At 38.8% G+C, this 19058-nt stretch overlaps 1 protein-coding gene across 7 annotated transcripts in view; it reads right to left on the bottom strand.

The window, feature by feature from the left end:
• SCMH1 (Scm polycomb group protein homolog 1) overlaps positions 1 to 19058 on the bottom strand; it is a 216476-nt gene that overhangs the window by 158944 nt on the left and 38474 nt on the right. For 2 of the 7 annotated variants that reach the window (XM_052638227.1, XM_052638233.1), the window contains exon 2: positions 8895 to 8972. The exons of 3 other annotated variants lie outside the window; for them this stretch is intronic. In XM_052638227.1, the coding sequence (XP_052494187.1) occupies positions 8895 to 8919 (25 nt within the window). In that variant the 5' untranslated portion in view covers positions 8920 to 8972. Of the gene's footprint in view, positions 1 to 8894; positions 8973 to 19058 lie in introns of those variants that run through there. 2 more of the 7 variants (XM_052638229.1, XM_052638231.1) reach the window with 1 other exon arrangement.

Raw genomic sequence — 19058 nt, 5'->3', positions numbered from 1 at the left:
TGAGCATTTTTTCTTGCATTTATTAGCCATCTTTACATCTTCTTTGGAGAAATGTCTGTTCAAATCTTCTGCCCACATTTTGATTGCGTTGTTTTTCTGGTATTGAGCTGAATGAGTTGCTTGTATATTTTGGAGATTCATCCTTTATCAGCTGTTTCATCTGCAAATTTTTTATCCCTTTCTGGGTTGTTTGATCTTGTTTGTAGTTTCCTTTGCTGTACAAAAGCTTTTAAATTTAATTAGGTGCCATTTATTTATTTTTGCTTTTATTTCCATTACTGTAGGACGTGGGTCATAGAGGATCTTGCTGTGATTTATGTGAAAGAGTGTACTGCCTATGTTTTCCTCTAAGAACTTTATAGTTTCTGGCCTTATATTTAAGTCTTTAATCTATTTTATTTTTGTGTATGGTGTTAGAAAGTGTTCTACTTTTATTCTTTTGCACATAGCTGTCTAGTTTTCCCAGCACCACCTATTTTTTTTTTTTAGGTTTTCTTAAAGTTAATTTAATTGGATGATAATTAGTATAATATTGTGGCGGGTTTTGCCATCTATCTACATGAATCAGCCACAGGTGCACATGTAGCACCCCATCCTGAACCCCCCACCCACCTCCCTCCCCACCCCATGGCTCTCTGGGTTTTCCCAGAGCATCAGTTTTGTGCCCTGCTTCATGCATCAAACTTGCACTGGTCATCTATTTTACATACACGTTTCAGTGCTATTCTCGCCTTCTCCCACAAAGTCCTTAAGTCTGTTCTTTACATCTGTGTCTCTTGTTGCCTTGCATATAGGATCATCATTACTGTCTTTCTAAATTCCATATGTATGTGTTAATATACAGCATTGCTGTTTCTCTTTCTGACTTACTTCACTCTGTATTATAGGCTCCAGTTTTTTTTCATCTCATTAGAAATGACTCAAGTGCATTCATTTTTATAGATGAGTAATATTCCATTGTGTATATGTACCACAACCTCCTTATCCATTCATCTGCCAATGGACATCTAGGTTACTTCCAGTCCTAGCTATTGTAAATAGTGCTGTGATGAACACTGGGGTACACGTGTCTCTTTCAATCCTGGTTTCCTCAGTGTGCATGCCCAGCAGTGGGATTGCTGGGTCATAAGGCAGTTCTACTTCCAGTTTTTAAAAGGAATCTCCACACTGTTCTCCATATTGGCCCAGAACGACTTATTGAAGAAGCCGTCTTTTCTCCATTGTATATTCTTGCCTCCTTTGTCAAAGATAAGGTGTGTAGGTTTATCTCTGGGCTTTGTATCTTATTTCATTGTTCCATATTTCTATTTCTAGGCCAGTACCATACTGTCTTTGTGACTTTTTTTTTTTTGTAGTATAGTCTGAAATCAGGAAGGTTGATGCCTTCACTTCCATTTTTCCTTCTCAAGACTGCTTTGGCTATTCGGGGCATTTTATGTTTCCATATAAATTGTGAAATCCTTTGTTCTAGATCTGTGAAAAATATCATTGGTAGTTTGATAGGGATTGCACTGAATTTGTAGATTGCTTTAGGTAGTATAGTCATTTTCACAATATTGATTCTTCTAATCCAAGGACATGAAATCTCTCTCCATCTGTTTGTGTCAACTTCGATTTCTTTCATTGTATCTTCTATGTTTTCTGTCTTCTAGTTTTCTGCATACAGGTCTTTTGTCTCTTTGGGTAGGTTTATTCCTGGGTATTTTATTCTTTTTGTTGCAATAGTGAATGGGATTGTTTCCGTCTCTGATTTTTCACTGTTAGTGTATAGGAATGCAAAGGATTTCTGTGTATTAATTTTACATCCTGCAACTTTACTATATTCACTGATTAACTCTAGTAATTTTCTGGTAGAGTCTTTGGGGTTTTCTGTGTATAGTATCATGTAATCTGCAAATAGTGAGAGTTTTACTTCTTCATTTTCAATCTGGATTTCTTTTATCTCCTTTTGTTCTCTGATTGCCATGAATAGGACTTCCAAAACTATGTTGAATAAAAGTGGTAAGAGTGGGCACCCTTGTCTTGTTCCTGAACTTAGAAGAAATGCTTTCAGATTTTCACCAATGAGAATAATGTTTGCTTTGGTTTTATTCTATTAGGCCTTTATTATGTTGAAGCAAGTTTCTTCTCTGCCTACTTTCTGAAGAATTTTTATCATAAATGGGTGCTGAATTTTGTCAAAAGCTTTCTATGCATCTATTGAGACGATCATATGATTTTTATCCTTCAGTTTGTTGATATGGTATATTACATTGATTACTTTGTGTATAGTGACGCATCTTTGCATCCCTGGGATAAATCCCACTTGATCATGGTGTATGATCTTTTTAATGTGTTGTTGGATTCTGCTTGCTAGAATTTTGAATTTTTTGCATCTATATTCATCAGTGATACTCGCCTGTAATTTTCCTTTTTGGTGGTATCTTTGTCTGCTTTTGGTATTAGGGTGATGGTGGCCTCATAAAATGAGTTTGAGAGCTTTCCTTTCTCTGCTGTTTTTTGGAAGAGTTTGAGTGAGATAGGTATTAGCTCTTCTCTAAACTTTTGGTAGAATTTGCCTGTGAAGCCATCTGGTTCTGGGCTTGTGCTTGTTGGAAGATTTTTGATTAGTTTCGATTTTGGTCCTTGTGATTGGTCTATTCATGATTTCTATTTCTTCCTGGTTCAGTTTTGGAAGGTTGTACTTTTCTAAGAATATGTCCATTTCTTCCAGACTCTCCATTTTATTGGCATATAATTGTTCATAGTAGTCCCTTATGATTCTTTTTATTTCTGTGTTGTCTGTTATAATGTCTCCGTTTTTGTTTTTATTGATTTGAGTTCCTTCCTTTTTTCTTGACAAGCCTGCTAGTGGTTTGTCAATTTTATCTTCTCAAAGAACCTGCTTTTAGTTTTAGTCACCTTTAATATTTCATTTCTTTTATTTCTGCTCTGATCTTTAAGATTTCTTTCCTTCTACTAGGCTTTGATTTTTTGGTTGTTGTTGCTCTTTTTCTAGTTGCTTTAGGTGTAAAGTTAGGTTGCTTGATGTTTTTCTTGTTTCTTGAGGTAGGCTTGTAGTGCTATAAACTTCCTTCTTATCACTGCTTTTACTGCATCCTACAGGTTTTGGGTCATCATATTTTCATTCTCATTTGTTTCTAGGTATTTTTTAAAATTTCCTTTTGACGTCTTCAGTGACCTGTTGGTTATTTAGAAGTGTGTTGTTTAGCCTCCATGTGTTTGTGTTTTTTACAGTTTTTTCTTGTAAGTTATATCTAGTTTCATACATAGTGTTGTGTTCAGAAAAGATGTTTGATACAATTTCAATTTTCTTAAATTTACTGAGCTTGATTTGTGATCCAAGATGTGATCTATCCTGGAGATTGTTCCATGTGCACTTGAGAAAAATGTGTATTCTGCTGTTTTGGGATGGAATGTCCTGAAGATACCTATTAGGTCCACATGGTCTGATGTGTCATTTAAGGCTTGTGTTTCATTTAAGGCTTGTGTTTCCTTAGTAATTTTTTGTTGTGATGATCTGTCCATTGGTGTAAGTGGGGTGTTAAATTCCCCTACTATTATTGTGTTACTGTTGTTTTCCCCTTTTATGGTTGTTAGCATTTGCCTTATGTATTGAGGTGCTCCTATGTTGGCTGAATAAATATTTATAATCATTATATCTTCTTGGGTTGATCCCTTGGTCATTATGTAGTGTCCTTCCTTAACTCTTGTAAAAGTTTTTACTTTAAAGTCTATTTTGTCTGATATGAGTATTGCTACTCCTGCTTTCTTTTGATTCCCATTTGCACGGAATACCTTTATCTATCCCCTGACTTTCAGTCTGTGTCTTTAGGTTTAAAGTGAGTTATCTTACAGGCAGCATATACATGGGTCTTGTTTCTATATCTATTCAGCCAGTCTGTGTTTTTTGCTTGGTGCATTTAATCCATTTACATTTAAGGTAGTTATTGACATATATGTTCCTACTGCCATTTGCTTAATCATTTAAGGTTTGTTTTTGTGGTCTGTTTCTTCTGCTGTGATTCCTGCTAGAGAATTTCCTTAGCGTTTATTGTAAGGCTGGTTTGGTGGTGCTGAATTCTTTCAGCTTTTGTCTGTAACGCTTTTGATTTCACCATCAAACCTGAATGAGATCCCTGATGGGTAGAGTAATCTTGGTTACAGGTTTTTTTCTTTCATCATTTTTTCTTTCACTTTAAACACCTGCATAGTTCCTGCTGAAAAATTAGCTGTTAGACTTATGGAGATTTTGTGAATGTGTGTCTGCTAAGTTGCTTCAGTTGTGTCTGATTCTTTGCAACCCTACGGACTGTAGCCCACCAGGCTTCAGTGGGTATTCTCCAGGCAAGAATACTGCAGCAGATAGCCATTTCCTTCTTCAGGGGATCTTGTCAACCCAGGGATTGAACCTAGGTCTCCTGCATTGAAGGCAGATTCTTTAACCTCTGAGCTGCCAGGGAAGCCCTGGGGATTCCTTTTTCTGTTATTTTTTTCCTTTCCCCTTGCAGCTTTTAATATTTTTTTCTTTGTGCTTAATTTTTGTTAGTTTGATTAATTTATATGTGTCTTGGTGTTTTTCTCTTTGGGTTTATCCTATATGGGATGCTCTGGGTTTACTGGACTTGGGTGGTTATTTCCTTTCCCATTTTAGGGAATTTTTCAACTCTAATCTCCTCAAATATTTTCTCATACTCTTTTTCTCTTCATTTTGGGACCCCTATAATTCAAATGTTGGTGCATTTAATACTGTCCCAGAGATCTTTGAGACTGTCCTCAATTCTTTTCATTCTTTTTTCTCTCTTCTGCTCCATGGCAGTTACTGAGGGCTTCCTGGTGGCTCAGTGGTAAACAGTCTGACTGCAATGTGGGCATCCTAGGTTCAATCCCTGGGTCCAGAAGGTCCCCTGGAGAAGGGAATGGCAACTCACTCTAGTATTCTTGGGTGAAGAATCCCCATGGACAGAGCAGCCTGGTGGGCTACAGTCCATGAGGTTGCAAAGAGTCAGACACAAGTGAGTGGCTAACACTTTGATGACTGTTATTTCTATCATTCTATCTTTCAATTCACTGATCCATTCTTCTGCCTCAGTTATTCTGCTATCGATTTCTCCTAGAGTACTTTCAGTAATTGTGTTGTCACTGTTTCTTTATTTCTTCTAGGTCTTTGTTAAATGTGTTAAATGTTTCTTGTATTTTCTCCACTCTGTTTTCAATATTTTGAAACTTCTTTACTATCATTACTCTAAATTATTTTTCAGAGAGGTTGCCTACTTCCTCCTCATTTATTTGGCTGTATACTTTTTACCTTGCTCCTTCATTTTCTGTTGTTTATTTTGATGGGTGGGACCGTGTTCCTGTCTCACTAGTTGTTTGGCCTGAGGTTTCCAGTAGTAGAGTGTGTAGGCAGTTAGATAGAGCCAGGTCTTGGTATTGAGATACAGACCTCTGGGATCCCTCACTCCAATTAATATTCTCTGGAACTTGATGTTCTCTGTTACTCCAGCAATGTAGTGGAGTGTGGGAATAAAAAGAAAAAAAGGCAGAATAATAACAAAGTATAAAAAATAAAACCACCTGAAGGGTAAAACCAGACTTCAATAGCAATGAGAGAGAAGAAAAGAGAAACAAAAAAGTACACACACACACACATATACATATATTTTATATATATATATATATGTAATAAAAATGAAAATAAGAGTGAGTAGAATAACAACAAAGAGTATAAATAATAAAATAAGCATGGAAAACTAACTGAAATAGTAGAAAGAATAAGAATATATATGAAACAACCACTGGAGGGTAAAACCAAACTCTACTGGTAAACAGTAAAAACCCAAAAGGCAAAAAAAACCTTGGCTTTGAAGGGTGGGCTTAGATGGTGAGTGGCTCAGGTGGTGGAAATGGTTAGGTGGAGATGGGATTTAGGTGGGGGTGGGATCCTGACTTAGGACCCAAGCCTTCAGAAAAAGCCCTGGGTGGAGTTGGGGGAAGGTCCAGGCTCAACCCAACTGAGAGGGCCTCTGCAGTGCATCTGGATTTGGGGTGTGGAAGATAAGGATCAGGTCCCTAGGAGGCTCCTCAGGGCCAAGTGGGTGGCACAACACCAGATGGATTTCCCTCTCTTCTGTACTAGAAGGACCATCCCCTGGCTGCCCCCGCTATATCTCCCCTCCCTCCTATACCTGCAGGACCTACATGGGCAGAGGGTATCCTTGGAGGTGGCTCTGGAGGACAGAGGGGGCCCCTGAGGGTTGGTCCCCAGGGAACAGAGGGCTCACCCTGGAGGGTGGAGGGGGCTGAGAGGGAGGGGGCCCTGGAGGATGGAGGGGGCCCTGAGAAGTAGGAGGGAACCAGATGGTAGAAAGGGATCCTGGATGGGGGAGGGCCCAGGCTAGAGAGCAGACAAGGGTCCCTGGAAGGGTGAGGAGGCCCACAGAGGATGGGTACCCTGGAGGGTGGAGGGGACCTTCCAGATGGCCGAAAGCTCAGCCTGGAAGGAGGAGGGGCCTCTGGAGGCTGGAGAGCCAGGAGGGGGACTCTGGATGGTGGAGGGCTGGGCCTGGGAGCCTTAGGAGGCTTCCCAGAATCGAATGGGTGGTAGTTCCCTGCTCTTCTAACCCACAGGAGCCTCCCCAAACCAGCCCACCTTTTTCTCTCCATAAATGAGCCTCCCTACTCCCTCTTACATCCACAGGATCCACCCAAGTGGACGGGGGTCCCTGAAGAGTGAAGGGCTCTTCCAAAGGGTAAAGAGGGCTGGGGAGGGTAGACAAGGCCCCAGAGGGCAGAGACGCCCCAGAAGGCTCCCTGGGGCCAAGTGAAAGGGGAACCCCAGGGGCTTCCCCAGTAGATCTTCTGATCTCACCAGAGGTCCCCCCAACCCCTGCCCAGAGGAGCAGGTGCACTGCTCCCAGCACTCAAAGGCGCCCCAGCCACACCCAGTACCAAACTACACCTCCCCCCAGTCACCATTATGTGACAGGGGAGCCCCAGGGGCTTCCCCTAGTGGATCCTCTGATCCCTGAGGGATCCCTACCCCTCTCAGGTGAGCAGGCACGCTGCTTCCAGTGACCAAAGGTGCTCAAACTGCCCAAGGCACCAAAGCCACTCCACCTCCCCAAGCAACCCCACAGTTGCTGGTCATCAGGGTTCAAGTTTCCTCCACTCCCCCTTACCCGGTTGTTCCCAGGGTCCTCCCTTCAGCCTGTCCACAGGAGGTCCCCTACCAGCAGCTGGTGAGTACCCAGGCGTGGGGAGACATGCCTCCCGGTCTTCCCTCACCCCAATCTTGGGTCTACCCTCAAAGCATTCTTGACATTTCATTTCTTCAACATACTTCTCTCTGACAAACTGGATTAGAGCGGAGCTTCACTTGGCATTCCTACTACTGTGGCTGTTTTCATTGCACTATGATGCACACTCACGCTTCAACAATTCGCATTCCTCTTTGTTTCATACCTCTTTTCAAAACCTATCTTGTAGAGCAGGGAATAGAAAACTTTTTGAAAAGAGCCAGAGGGTAAAAAAATTCAGTTTTATGGGATATATGGTTTCTGCTACAACTACTCGATTCTGCCATTGTAGAATGAAAGTAGCCATACACATTAACAAATGGACATGGCTATATTCCAATAAACCTTTATTTACAAAAACAGGCAGCTGACAGGATTTGGCCTATGGACCACAGCTTACTGATCCCTGATCTAGAAGAGTCTTCCCTAAATAACTTTGCCTAGCTGTGATTACTCCATTATTCTACTTCAAAATACATGTACTATATTCATTTACAAATAGTTATAAACTTCTGAATATTTTTATGTGGTCAGTCTCTCACTTAGAATATTGTACAGATTCTTCAAGGAAAACTGTCATTTCATTCATAGCTAAGCCTAGGAGTAACACTGAGTGGTAAGGACATGAAGACAAATGAATCCATCTACGTGCACAAAGAACTCACAAAGAGCAGATTAACAGGACAGACAGCAACGCAAATACACAATCATAATATAATGTGATTTTTGCTATAAGAGAGATTTGCTATACAAAGTGCTCTGAGAAAAGCAAAAGGAATGACTGACTTTGCTTGGGGAGAGGAGGAAAGTTTCACAGGTGACTTGAGGTAGGATTGTCAGAAAAGAAAGATGAATAGGCATTTGAGTTAAAGGAAGTGTAGTATAAAAGTACTAAGACATGGAAATGGATTAAGTGTATGGATAATAACCAGCAGCTACTACAGATGGAAAGGGGGAAGGGAAGCTACAGAGACAAATGACAGAAACTGAACAAGATGAGAATACAAGAGAAAGTATCAGCAAAGAGTGCCATTTGCCACAATAAGACAATGTTATACACATAATGGGGAGTCTGGATGATTCTAGAGATTATATTTAAATATTCAATATCATGATTTGATTTATTAATAATATTTTATACCCATAAAGATGCTTTAACTTTTTCATAGACTTTCATGTATATTATTTTTAATGTTCATACAGCTTCCATACTTACATGTCTACTAAATTTGAATAGTGATCATGAACTTATGAGGTAGTAAGAAGAGTAAGATTTAGAGGCAAAAAGATTCGGGACAAAATCTTGCAGTTTATAGGAACAACATGTTGTTGAGTAATGTTTCCATAGAACAGGAATAGCAACAGTCTCTGTTTCATAAGATTACAGAAAAGACTATTTGAGACAATTATGTGAAGAGTTACTTTGTAAAAGAGCTACAAAATGACATGCAGGATTTGTGAAATTGCAGGATAAGTTGGTAAGAAAGGATGAGACACTTTTATTTACTTGAACAGCTTTCTGTGACACATACATTCATCCACAGCCTAACAGAAGATAACTCTTCATTTCTATCACATATAAGTACAGGTTCTGACCTTTTCGAGGATCTGATTTTTGCATGGTATCATCAGCTATATCAAATAGGAATTTCCTCTTTAACAAGATGGAGAAATCTAGAAGCAAAAGATTAAAAAAAATTAGAAATATGAACAATTGTAGATCAAAGGAGACCTGCAATGAAATTAGGTTTTAATCAGAGAAAACCAGCAGGCTGAACACCCAGAAGGGCTTCCCAGGGGCAATAATTTAGTTAAGTTTCCAATTTCCAGGATCCTTCCCTCAGCTTTTTGAGTTCAGAACCCTGATTCTGTTAAAAACAGAACAGACTTTTCAGGGCATTAATAGGTAATTTTAAACAATAATAGATAAACTAGAAGGTTACTCTATTAATTCACTGTGAGAAATATAACAGCCATATAATCAAAGTATTGTACACTGAAAACTACAAACATCGCTGAAAGAAACTGAAGAAATAATGAAGTATAAAGACACTTACATTCATGAATTAGAAGACTAATGTTAAGACAATACTACATAAAGATCTACAGACTCAATGCAATCCCTATCAAAATCCCAATGATGTTTTTCTGCAAAAATAGAAAAAGCCATCCTAAAATTCACGTGATATCTCAAGGACTTCTAATAGCTTAAACAATCTTGAAAATGAAGAAAAATGTTAGAAGACTCACAATTCCTGGCTTCAAAACTTACTACAAAGCTATAGTAATCGAAACAGTGTGTGTGAGGGTACTAGCAGAAGGACAGGCACACAGACCAACAGAATAGGGAGCCCAGAAATAAACTCAAATATGTATAGTCAAATGATTTTTAATAAAGGTGCCAACAACATTCAAAGGGAAAAGAATAGTCTTTTCCACAAATGATGCTAGGAAATCTGGATACCCACGTGCCAAAGAACGAAGATGGACCTTTAGCTTATACCATATATAAAAATTAACTCAAAATGTATCAAGACCAAAACTTTAGAGCTAAAATTATAAAACGTTTAGAGAAAACAGAGAAGAAAATCTTCATGACACTGAATTTTGCAATAATTCTGGAATTTGACATCTAAATCTCAGGCAACAAAAGAAAAAACAGATAAACTGAACTTCATCAAAATGAAAAACATTTGTGCATCAAAGAGCACTATCACATGGATGAGAAGAAAACCTACAAAATGGCAGAAAACATTGGCAAATCATTCATCTGATAAGGGACTAATCACTAGAATATGTACAGAACTCCTCCAATTCAATGACAAAAAAAACAAAAAACAAAAGAAACCCTCAAAAAATCCAACTGAAAAATCAGCGAAGGACCTGAATAGGTATTTCTCCATTTATCTACATGTGCTTGGTAAGTTGCTTCAGTCATGTTCAGCTGTTACGATCCTATGGACAGTAGCCCACCAGGCTCCTCTGTCCATGAGATTCTCTAGGCAAGAATACTGGAGTGGGTTTCCATGGTCTTCTCCAGGGGACCTTCCTGACCCAGGGATTGAACCCACATCTCTTACATTTCCTGCACTGGCATGCAGGTTCTTTACCACTAGTGCCGCCTGGGAAGCCCCCGTTTATCTATGTAGATGGCCAATAAGTACATAAAAATCAACATCATTAATCATTAGGAAGGTGAAGGTGAAGTCGCTCAGTCGTGTCTGACTCTTTGCGACCCCATGGACTGTAGCCTACCAGGCTCCTCCGTCCATGGGATTCTCCAGGCAAGAATACTGCAGTGGGTTGCCATTTCCTTCTCCAGGGGATCTTCCCAACCCAGGGATCAAACCCAGGTCTCTCGCATTGGAGGCAGACGCTTAATCATTAGGAAAGTGCAAGTTAAAGTCACAATGAGATACTACTTCACACCCACTGGGGTGGTTATTATGAAGAAAAATCCTAAGTGCTAGCAAGGATATGGAGAAATTAGAGCCCTTGTGAATTGCTAGTGGAAATAAAAAAATGGTGCAGCTGCTGTGGAAAACTTTAAAAAGTTAAACATGGAAATACCAAATGACCCAGTAACTCCACTTCTAGGTATATTCCCAAAAGAACTGAAAACAGGGACTGAAACAGGTACCTGTACACAAATGTTCGGAGCAGCATTATTCACAGTAGCAAAAGAGTAGAAACAATCTAAGTGTCCACCAATGACTGACCGAATAAATAAAATAAGGCTTATACATACAATCGAATACTATTCAGCCATAAAAAGGAATAAAATTCTGATACACGCTGCAACATGGATGAATCTTGAAGACATTATGCTCAGTGAAATAAGCCAAGTACAAAAGGCTAACTACTGTATGATTTCACTTGCACTTGGCAACTGGAATAGGGAAATTCCTAGAGAAAGGAAGTAGAACAGAGGTTATTAGGGGCTGGGCAAAGAGGGGGAATGGAGAGTTATGATTTAATGGGTACAGAGTTTCTGTTTGAAATGATGAAAATATTCTGGAGTTGGACAGCAGCGAAGGCTATACATCACTATAAATGCACTTAAGCATTAAAACGGTAAAAGTGATAAATTGTTATATATTTTTAAAAATATATTTTTAATTGAAGGATTGTATTGTATTGTATTGGTTTGGTTTCTGCCATACATCAACATGAATCAGTCATAGGTATACATATATCCCTATACATATGTCCCTGCCCTCTTGAACTCCCTAACACCTCTCACCCCATCCCACTGTTCTAGTTTGTCACAGAGCCCCAGTTTGAGTTCCCTGAGGCATACAGCAAATTCCCACTGGCTATCTATTTTACATATTGTACTGTATGTTTTCATGCTACTGTCTCAATGCTTCCCACCCTCTTCTTCCCATCCTGCATCCACAAGTCTGTTCTTTATATCTGCATCTCCATTACTGCCCCGCAAATAGGTTCATTAGTATCATCTTTCTAGATTCCATATATATGCATTAATATATATTTCTCTTTCTGACTTACTTCCTCTGTATAAAAAGCTCTAGGTTCATCTACCTCATTAGAATCAACTCAAATGTGTTTCTTTATATGGCTGAGTAATATTCCATTGTGTATATATACCAGAGATTCTTTATCCATTCATCTGTTGATAGACATCTAGGTTACTTTCATGTCTTAGCTATTGTAAATAGTGCTGCTATGAACACTGGGGTACATGCGTCTTTTTCAATTATGGTTTCCTCAGGGTATATGCCCAGTAGTGGGATTACAGGGTCATATAGTAGTTTTATTTCTAGTGATTTTAAGGAATCTCCATACTGTTCTCCATAGTGGCTATATCAATATACATTCCCAACAGCAGAGGAACAGGGTTCCTTTTTTCCCACACTCCCTTCAGTATTTACTGTTTGTAGATTTTTTGATGATGGCCATTCTGACTGGTGAAGTGATATCTATTATAGTTTCTGATTTGCATTTCTCTAATATTGAACGATGCTAAGCATGTTTTCATGTATTTATTAGCTACCTGTATGTCTTCTTTAGAAAAATGTCTGCTTAGGTCTTCTGCCCACTTTTTGATTGAGTTGTTTGTTTTTCTGGTATTGAGTTGCACAAACTGTACATTTTAGAATTTAATCCTTTGTCAGTTGTTTCATTTGCAATTTTTTTATCCCATTTTGAGGGTTGTCTTTTCACCTTGTTTATAGTCGCCTTTGCTGTGCAAAAGCTTTTAAGTGTAATTAGCTCCCACTTGTTTATTTTTATTTCCATTACTGTAGGAGGCGGGTCACAGAGGATCTTGCTGTAATTTATATCAAAGAGCCTTCTGCCTATGTTTTCCTCTAAGAGTTTTATAGCTTTGGGTTTTATGTTTAGGTCTTTAACACATTTTGAGTTTATCTTTGTTCTTTGTGTATGGTGTTAGGAAGTGTTCTAATTTCATACTTTCACATGTCCAGTTTTCCCAGCACTATTTACTGAAGAGACTATCTTTCACCATTGTAAATTTTTGTCTCCTTTGTCAAAGGTTAGGTGCCTGTAGCTGTGTGGGTTTATCTCTGGGGTTTCTATCTTGTTCCACTGATCTATATCTCTGTTTTTGCACCAATACCATACTGTCTTGATGACTGCAGCTTTGTAGCACAGTCTGAAGTCAGGAAGGTTAATTCCTCCAGCTCCATTCTCCTTTCTCAAGATTGCACTGGCTATTCAGGGTCTTTTGTGTTTCCAAACAAATTGTGAAATATCCTCATTCTAGTTCTGTGAAAAATGTCACTGATAATGTGACAGTGACTGCACTGAATCTGTAGATTGCATTTAATAGTATAGTAACTTTCACAATATTGATTCTTCCAACCCAGGAACGTGGAATCTCTCTCCATCTGTCATCTTTGTTTTCTTTCATCAGTGTCTTATAGTTTTCTGTACACAGCTCTTTTGTCTCCTTGAATAGGTTTATTCATAGTATTTTATTCTTCTTGTTGCAGTGGTAAATGGGATTGATTCCTTAATTTCTCTGATTTTTCGTTGTTAGTGTATAGGAATGCCAGGGATTTATGTGTAATGATTTTGTATCCTGTGACTTTACTAAATTCACTGATTAGCTCTAGTAATTTTCTGACAGTATCTTTAGGGTTTTCTATGTATAGTATCATATTCTCTAAAAACAGTGAATTTTCCTTCTTTTTCAATTTGGATACCTTTTATTTCCTTTTCTTCTCTGATTGCCATAGCTAGGACTTCTAAAACTATGCTGAATAACAGCTGTCAGAGTGGGTACCTTTGTCTTGCTCCTGATCTTAGAGAGAATGCTTTCAGTTTTTTACGCACTGAGAATAATGCTTGCTCTGGGTTTAGCATATATGGCCTTTATGTTGAGGTAGGTTCCTTCTATGCCTGTTTTTTGAGAGTTGGTATCATAAACAGATGCTGAATTTTGTTGAAAGCTTTTTCTGCATCTACTGAGATTATCACATGGTTTTTTATTTTTCAACTTGTTAATATGGTGTATCATACTGATTGATTTGTGTATACTGAAGGATCCTTGCATTCCTGGGATAAACCTGACTTGATCATGGTATATGATCTTTCTAATGTGTTGTCGTATTCTGTTTGCTAGAATTTTGTTGAGGATTTTTTTACATCTATGTTCGTTAGTGATACTGGCCTGTCATTTTCTTTTTGTGTGTTATCTTTATGTAGTTTTGGTATCAGGGTGATGGCAGCCTTGTAGAATGAGTTTGGAAGTGTTCCTTCCTCTAACTGTCTGAAAGAGCTTCAGAAGGTTAGGCATTAGCTCTTCTTAAATGTTTGACAGAATTCACCCGTGAAGCCATCTGGGCTTTTGCTTTTGGGGAGTTTATTTTTAATCATGGTTTAGATTCGCTGCTTGTGACCGGCCTGTTCATACTTTCTATTTCTTCCTAGTTCAGTCTTGGAAGGTTGACTTTGTCTAAGAATCTATCCATTTCTCCCAGGTTGTCCATTTTACTGTCTGCTGTTGCTCATAATAGTCTCTTATGATCCCTGGTATTTCTACATTGTCAGTTGTAACCTCTCCTTTTTCATTTCTAATTTTGTTAATTTGATTTTTCTCCCTTTTTTTCTTGATGAGCCTGGCTAATGGTTTGTCAGTTTTGTTTCTCTTTTCAAAGAATCCACTTTTAGTTTTATTAATCTTTACTATTATTTCATTTCTTTTTCACTGCTCTCTCTCTGGTTTCTTTCCTTCTACCAACTTTAGGGGATTTTTTAATTCGTCTTTTTCCAGTTGTTTTAAATGTAAAGTGAGGTTGCCTATTCTGTTTTTCTTGTTTCTTGAGGTGGGACTGTATTGGTATAAACTTCCTTCTTAGGACTGCTTTCGCTGCATCCCACAGGTTTTGGGTTGTAGTTTTCGTTGTCATTCATTTCTGGGAATTTTCTGATTTCTCTTTTTATTTCTTCAGTAACTGATTCATTCTTCAGAATCATACTGTTTAATCTTCATGTGTGTTTTATATTTTTTTTTCCTGTAATTGATATCTAGTCTCATAACACTGTGGTCAGAGAAGAAGCTTGATATGATTTCATTTTTCTTAAATTTACCAAGGCTTGATTTGTAACCCAAGATGTCTATCCTGGAGAATGTTCCATGTGCACTTGAGAAGAAAATGTATTCTGCATTTGGATAGAAAGTCCTGAACATATCAATAAGGTCCATCTGCTCTAATGTGTCATTTAAGGTTTGTGTTTCCTTTTTAATTTTCTGTTTTAATGATCTGTCCATTGGTTTAAGTGGGGAGTTAAAGTCCCCTAGTACTATTGTATTACTGCCAACTTCCCTTTTATGTGTGTTACTGCTTGCCTATGTATTGAGGTGCTCCTATGCTGGGTGCATAAATATTTACAAATCTCACGTTTTCTTCTTAGATCAATCCTTTGATCATTACTTGATTCAAAGCAGGAGATCCCAACATTTTTGGCCCCAGGGCCCAGTTTCATGAAAGACAATTTTTCCATGGATGGGGCAGGGAGTGGTTTCGGGATGATTCAAGTTCATTACATTTATTGTGCACTTTATTTCTATCATTATTACATTGTGATATATAATGAAGTAATTATACACCTCACTGCTCATCTGATAGGAGGTGGAACTCGGCAGTAATGCAAGTGATGGGGAGTGGCTGTAACTGCAGCTGAAGCTTTGCTCACTTGTCTGCTGCTCATTTCCTGCTGTGTGGCCCAGTTCCCAACAGGCCACAGACCAGTACTGGTTCATGGTCCAGGGGCTGGAGCCCCCTGTTTTAAAGCACCCAAAAATCTGGCATTTTTCATTTAAATAGGGGGGAAAAAAAGAGCTGAGGTTCTGAAATTAAACAAGATTAATTATAGCATCCAAGGTCACGTGGCTACTAAATGGAAAGGCTAAAATTAAGGGCTAATTTCAAAGCCTATGCTCTCTTTGGTTTCATTATGCTTGCTTACTATAGTTTAAAAACAACAAGAAATAAATCCCTTACCTAGTTTACTTGTGATAGGCTATTTTATATAGAGACAGGTTTGGCAAATAGTCAAGTGCTATGTAACGTAAGAAATTACTATTGGCACAAGGAAAGAGCTTACTAAGGCAGTGGCTTTCAAACCTTTTCAGTTACGATCCATGGACTTAAATCCAGTAGTTTTTATAACAGTATGCATTCCTGAAAACCTTACATCTTATAAAATTATGCACCAAACATGGGCTTGTGGTTAAAACAGAGTTATGAACAGACTACTAAAAGCCCATGGAACTTTGTATCCTTTATATATATACACACATACTTCATAAGGATTTCAGTCATTCAGTTCAGTCACTCAGTTATGTCCCACTCTTTGTGACCCCATGAACCTCAGCACACCAGGCCTCCCTGTCCATCACCAACTCCTGGAGTCTACCCAAACCCATGTCCGTCGAGTCGATGATGCCATCCAACCATCTCATCCTCTCTTGCCCCCTTCTCCTCCTGCCTTCAATCTTTCCCAGCATCAGGGTCTTTTCCAATGAGTCAGCTCTTTGCATCAGGTGGCTATAAGTATTGGAGTTTCAGCCTCAACATCAGTCCTTCCAATGAACACCCAGGACTGATCTCCTTTAGGGTGGACTGGTTGGATTTCCTTGCAGTCAAAGGGTCTCTCAAGAGTCTTCTCCAACACCACAGTTCAAAAGCATCAATTCTTCGGCACTCAGCATTCTTTATAGTCCAACTCTTACATCCATACATGACTACTGGAAAAACCATAGCCTTGACTAGATGGATCTTTGTTGGCAAAGTAATGTCTCTGCTTTTTAATATGCTGTCTAGGTTGGTCATAACTTTCCTTCCAAGGAGTAAGCGTCTTTTAATTTCATTGCTGCAATTGCCATCGGCAGTGATTCTGGAGCCCAGAAAAATAAAGTCAGCCACTGTTTCCCCATCTATCTGCCACGAAGTGATGGGACCAGATGCCATGATCTTAAGTTTTCTGAACGCTGAGCTTTAAGCCAACTTTTTCAGTCATTAATAAATGGTTAAAATTAGACCCAACAAACTAAATATAAGAAAGAATGGTATAATCCACTTTAGGATACTTTCAAATTAAAATTATTTTTTAAAATAAGTTTTAATGTGTAATGGGATCAACTTGTAGTAATTCAGAACACTAAGCTTCTAAGAGTGACTTATTTCTCCAAGGTTTTCTGGAGTGAAAATGTGAATGTATGTCACCATATGCAGACAGGAGCCACTTAATAAAAGCTTTAAAGAGATAAAATTAAAACCTGAAGTCAGATTCATATGGGTTTGGGGACTGATAAGAGATTATTAACCTGTTCATCATTTTTCAATCTGTTCACACTGCCCAAGTAGACCTTTGAGAGATGTCTATGCCTCACAGTACCAGAGATCTCAAGATCAACTTTATTCTGTTAGAAGGTAATAGGATAGAGTCCTAGCTAGGAACTAACTCCTTAGATGTAGAGGTCTGAGAATAGAGTAAATCCTCACTGTTTAGACCATAGAGACAGGTACATAAAGTAATTTGGACTCATTAACAGAGGAGTATCTATAAACCATTTCATAAATCATCCCCCAAAGTCTCAGGTTCTCATCCTAAACAAGTGAGTTACAAATTCCTGACATTTTCCAGGGTCTTGCAGGAAACATACAGAATTACAAACTTGGGGCAAATATGGTTTTTCTATACCAAGAAATTGAGATGCAACTTTGAAACTTGGCCTGGTTCATTCCTGGTTCATTCACTGAACTCACCCCCTCAGGGCTTCAAATTCCTCACTTGAAAACCAAAAGATTAGAATTCAGGCAGGTCCCATGTTTACCACACACTAGCTGCATGCCTCTGGTTCATCATCCACCCTTACATGTGTTTGATTTTATGGTTTTGTAGAAAATACTATTGCTATTGAAATAAGGAAAATTTATCAAATGAAATCAGCTGTCTTCCTGTGAGCTACTCAGGCAATTGTCTTGACACCCGTTTCTAGTTGGGACACTGAGATCACTTCTTTATTCACTGTAATAGGAAGCTAGGCCACACAAAGGGGCTTCCAGGGAAATGTATCTTATGTGAATCTGAAACAGCAGTCTCAGGAAAAGGCTCTCTTCTCTAGAAAACTGATTTGACTGAGAGGGTATGAAATAATCTTTGACATATGTATTAAGCTAAAGAATATTATAGATTAAAAAAATTATTTGGGGGTGATAGACAAAGAATATATAATAAACATTCTAAACAGCTAAGGCAGAAGAGTGGTACCACTTGCCTGCAGTCACTCAACATTTACTAAAAACTTTCTTCATGATACTTCTTGAGAGTAACACCTTTTAAAGCAAATCAGAAATCTCTGTATATAACTAAGACTCAGCGGGAACCAAGAAGCATGAGAAGAAAAAACATAAGTCCAGTTTCAATTCAGAGACAGAAACGTATGGTTATTAACCTTTCTGAGTTTTTTTCTTTTTTTTAATCTGGGAAAATTAGCCTTAGGACACAAGATGCTTTCCTCAGCTTTCTTAGCTTTTGATCCAACAACTCATCTCTTCAGTTTAGTTCACTCGCTCAGTTGTATCCGACTCTTTGCGACCCCATGAACTGCACCACGCCAGGCCTCGATGTCCATCACCAACTCCCGGAGTTCACTCAGACTCACATCCATTGAGTTGGTCATGCCATCTAGCCTCTGGATGATGTGATGAGGCGATGTCTCATCCTCTGTCATCCCCTTCTCCTCCTGCACCCAATCCCTCCCAGCATCAGAGTCTTTTCCAGTGAGTCAACTCTTCACATGAGATGGCCAAAGTACTGGAGTTTCAGGTTTAGCATCAGTCCTTCCAATGAACACCCAGGGCTGATCTCCTTCAGAATGGACTGGTTGGATCTCCTTGCAGTCCAAGGGACTTTCAAGAGTCTTCTCCAACACCACAGTTAAAAAGTATCAATTCTTCAGCACGCAGCTTTCTTCACAGTCCAACTCTCACATCCATACATGACCACAGGAAAAACCATAGCCTTGACTAGACGGACCTTTGTTGGCAAAGTAATGTCTCTGCTTTATAATATGCTGTCTAGGTTGGTCATAGCTTTTCTTCCAAGGAGCAAGCGTCTTTTAATTTCATGGCTGCAATCAACATCTGCCGTGATTTTGGAGCCCAAAAAATAAAGTCTGACAATGTTTCCATTGTTTCCCCATCTATTTCCCATGAAGTGATGGGACCAGATGCCATGATCTTCGTTTTCTGAATGTTGAGCTTT

The sequence above is a fragment of the Budorcas taxicolor genome, chromosome 3 (genome assembly GCF_023091745.1).
Source record: "Budorcas taxicolor isolate Tak-1 chromosome 3, Takin1.1, whole genome shotgun sequence".
Taxonomy (NCBI): Eukaryota; Metazoa; Chordata; class Mammalia; order Artiodactyla; family Bovidae; genus Budorcas; species Budorcas taxicolor.
This window is presented reverse-complemented; position numbering and strand designations above follow the sequence as displayed.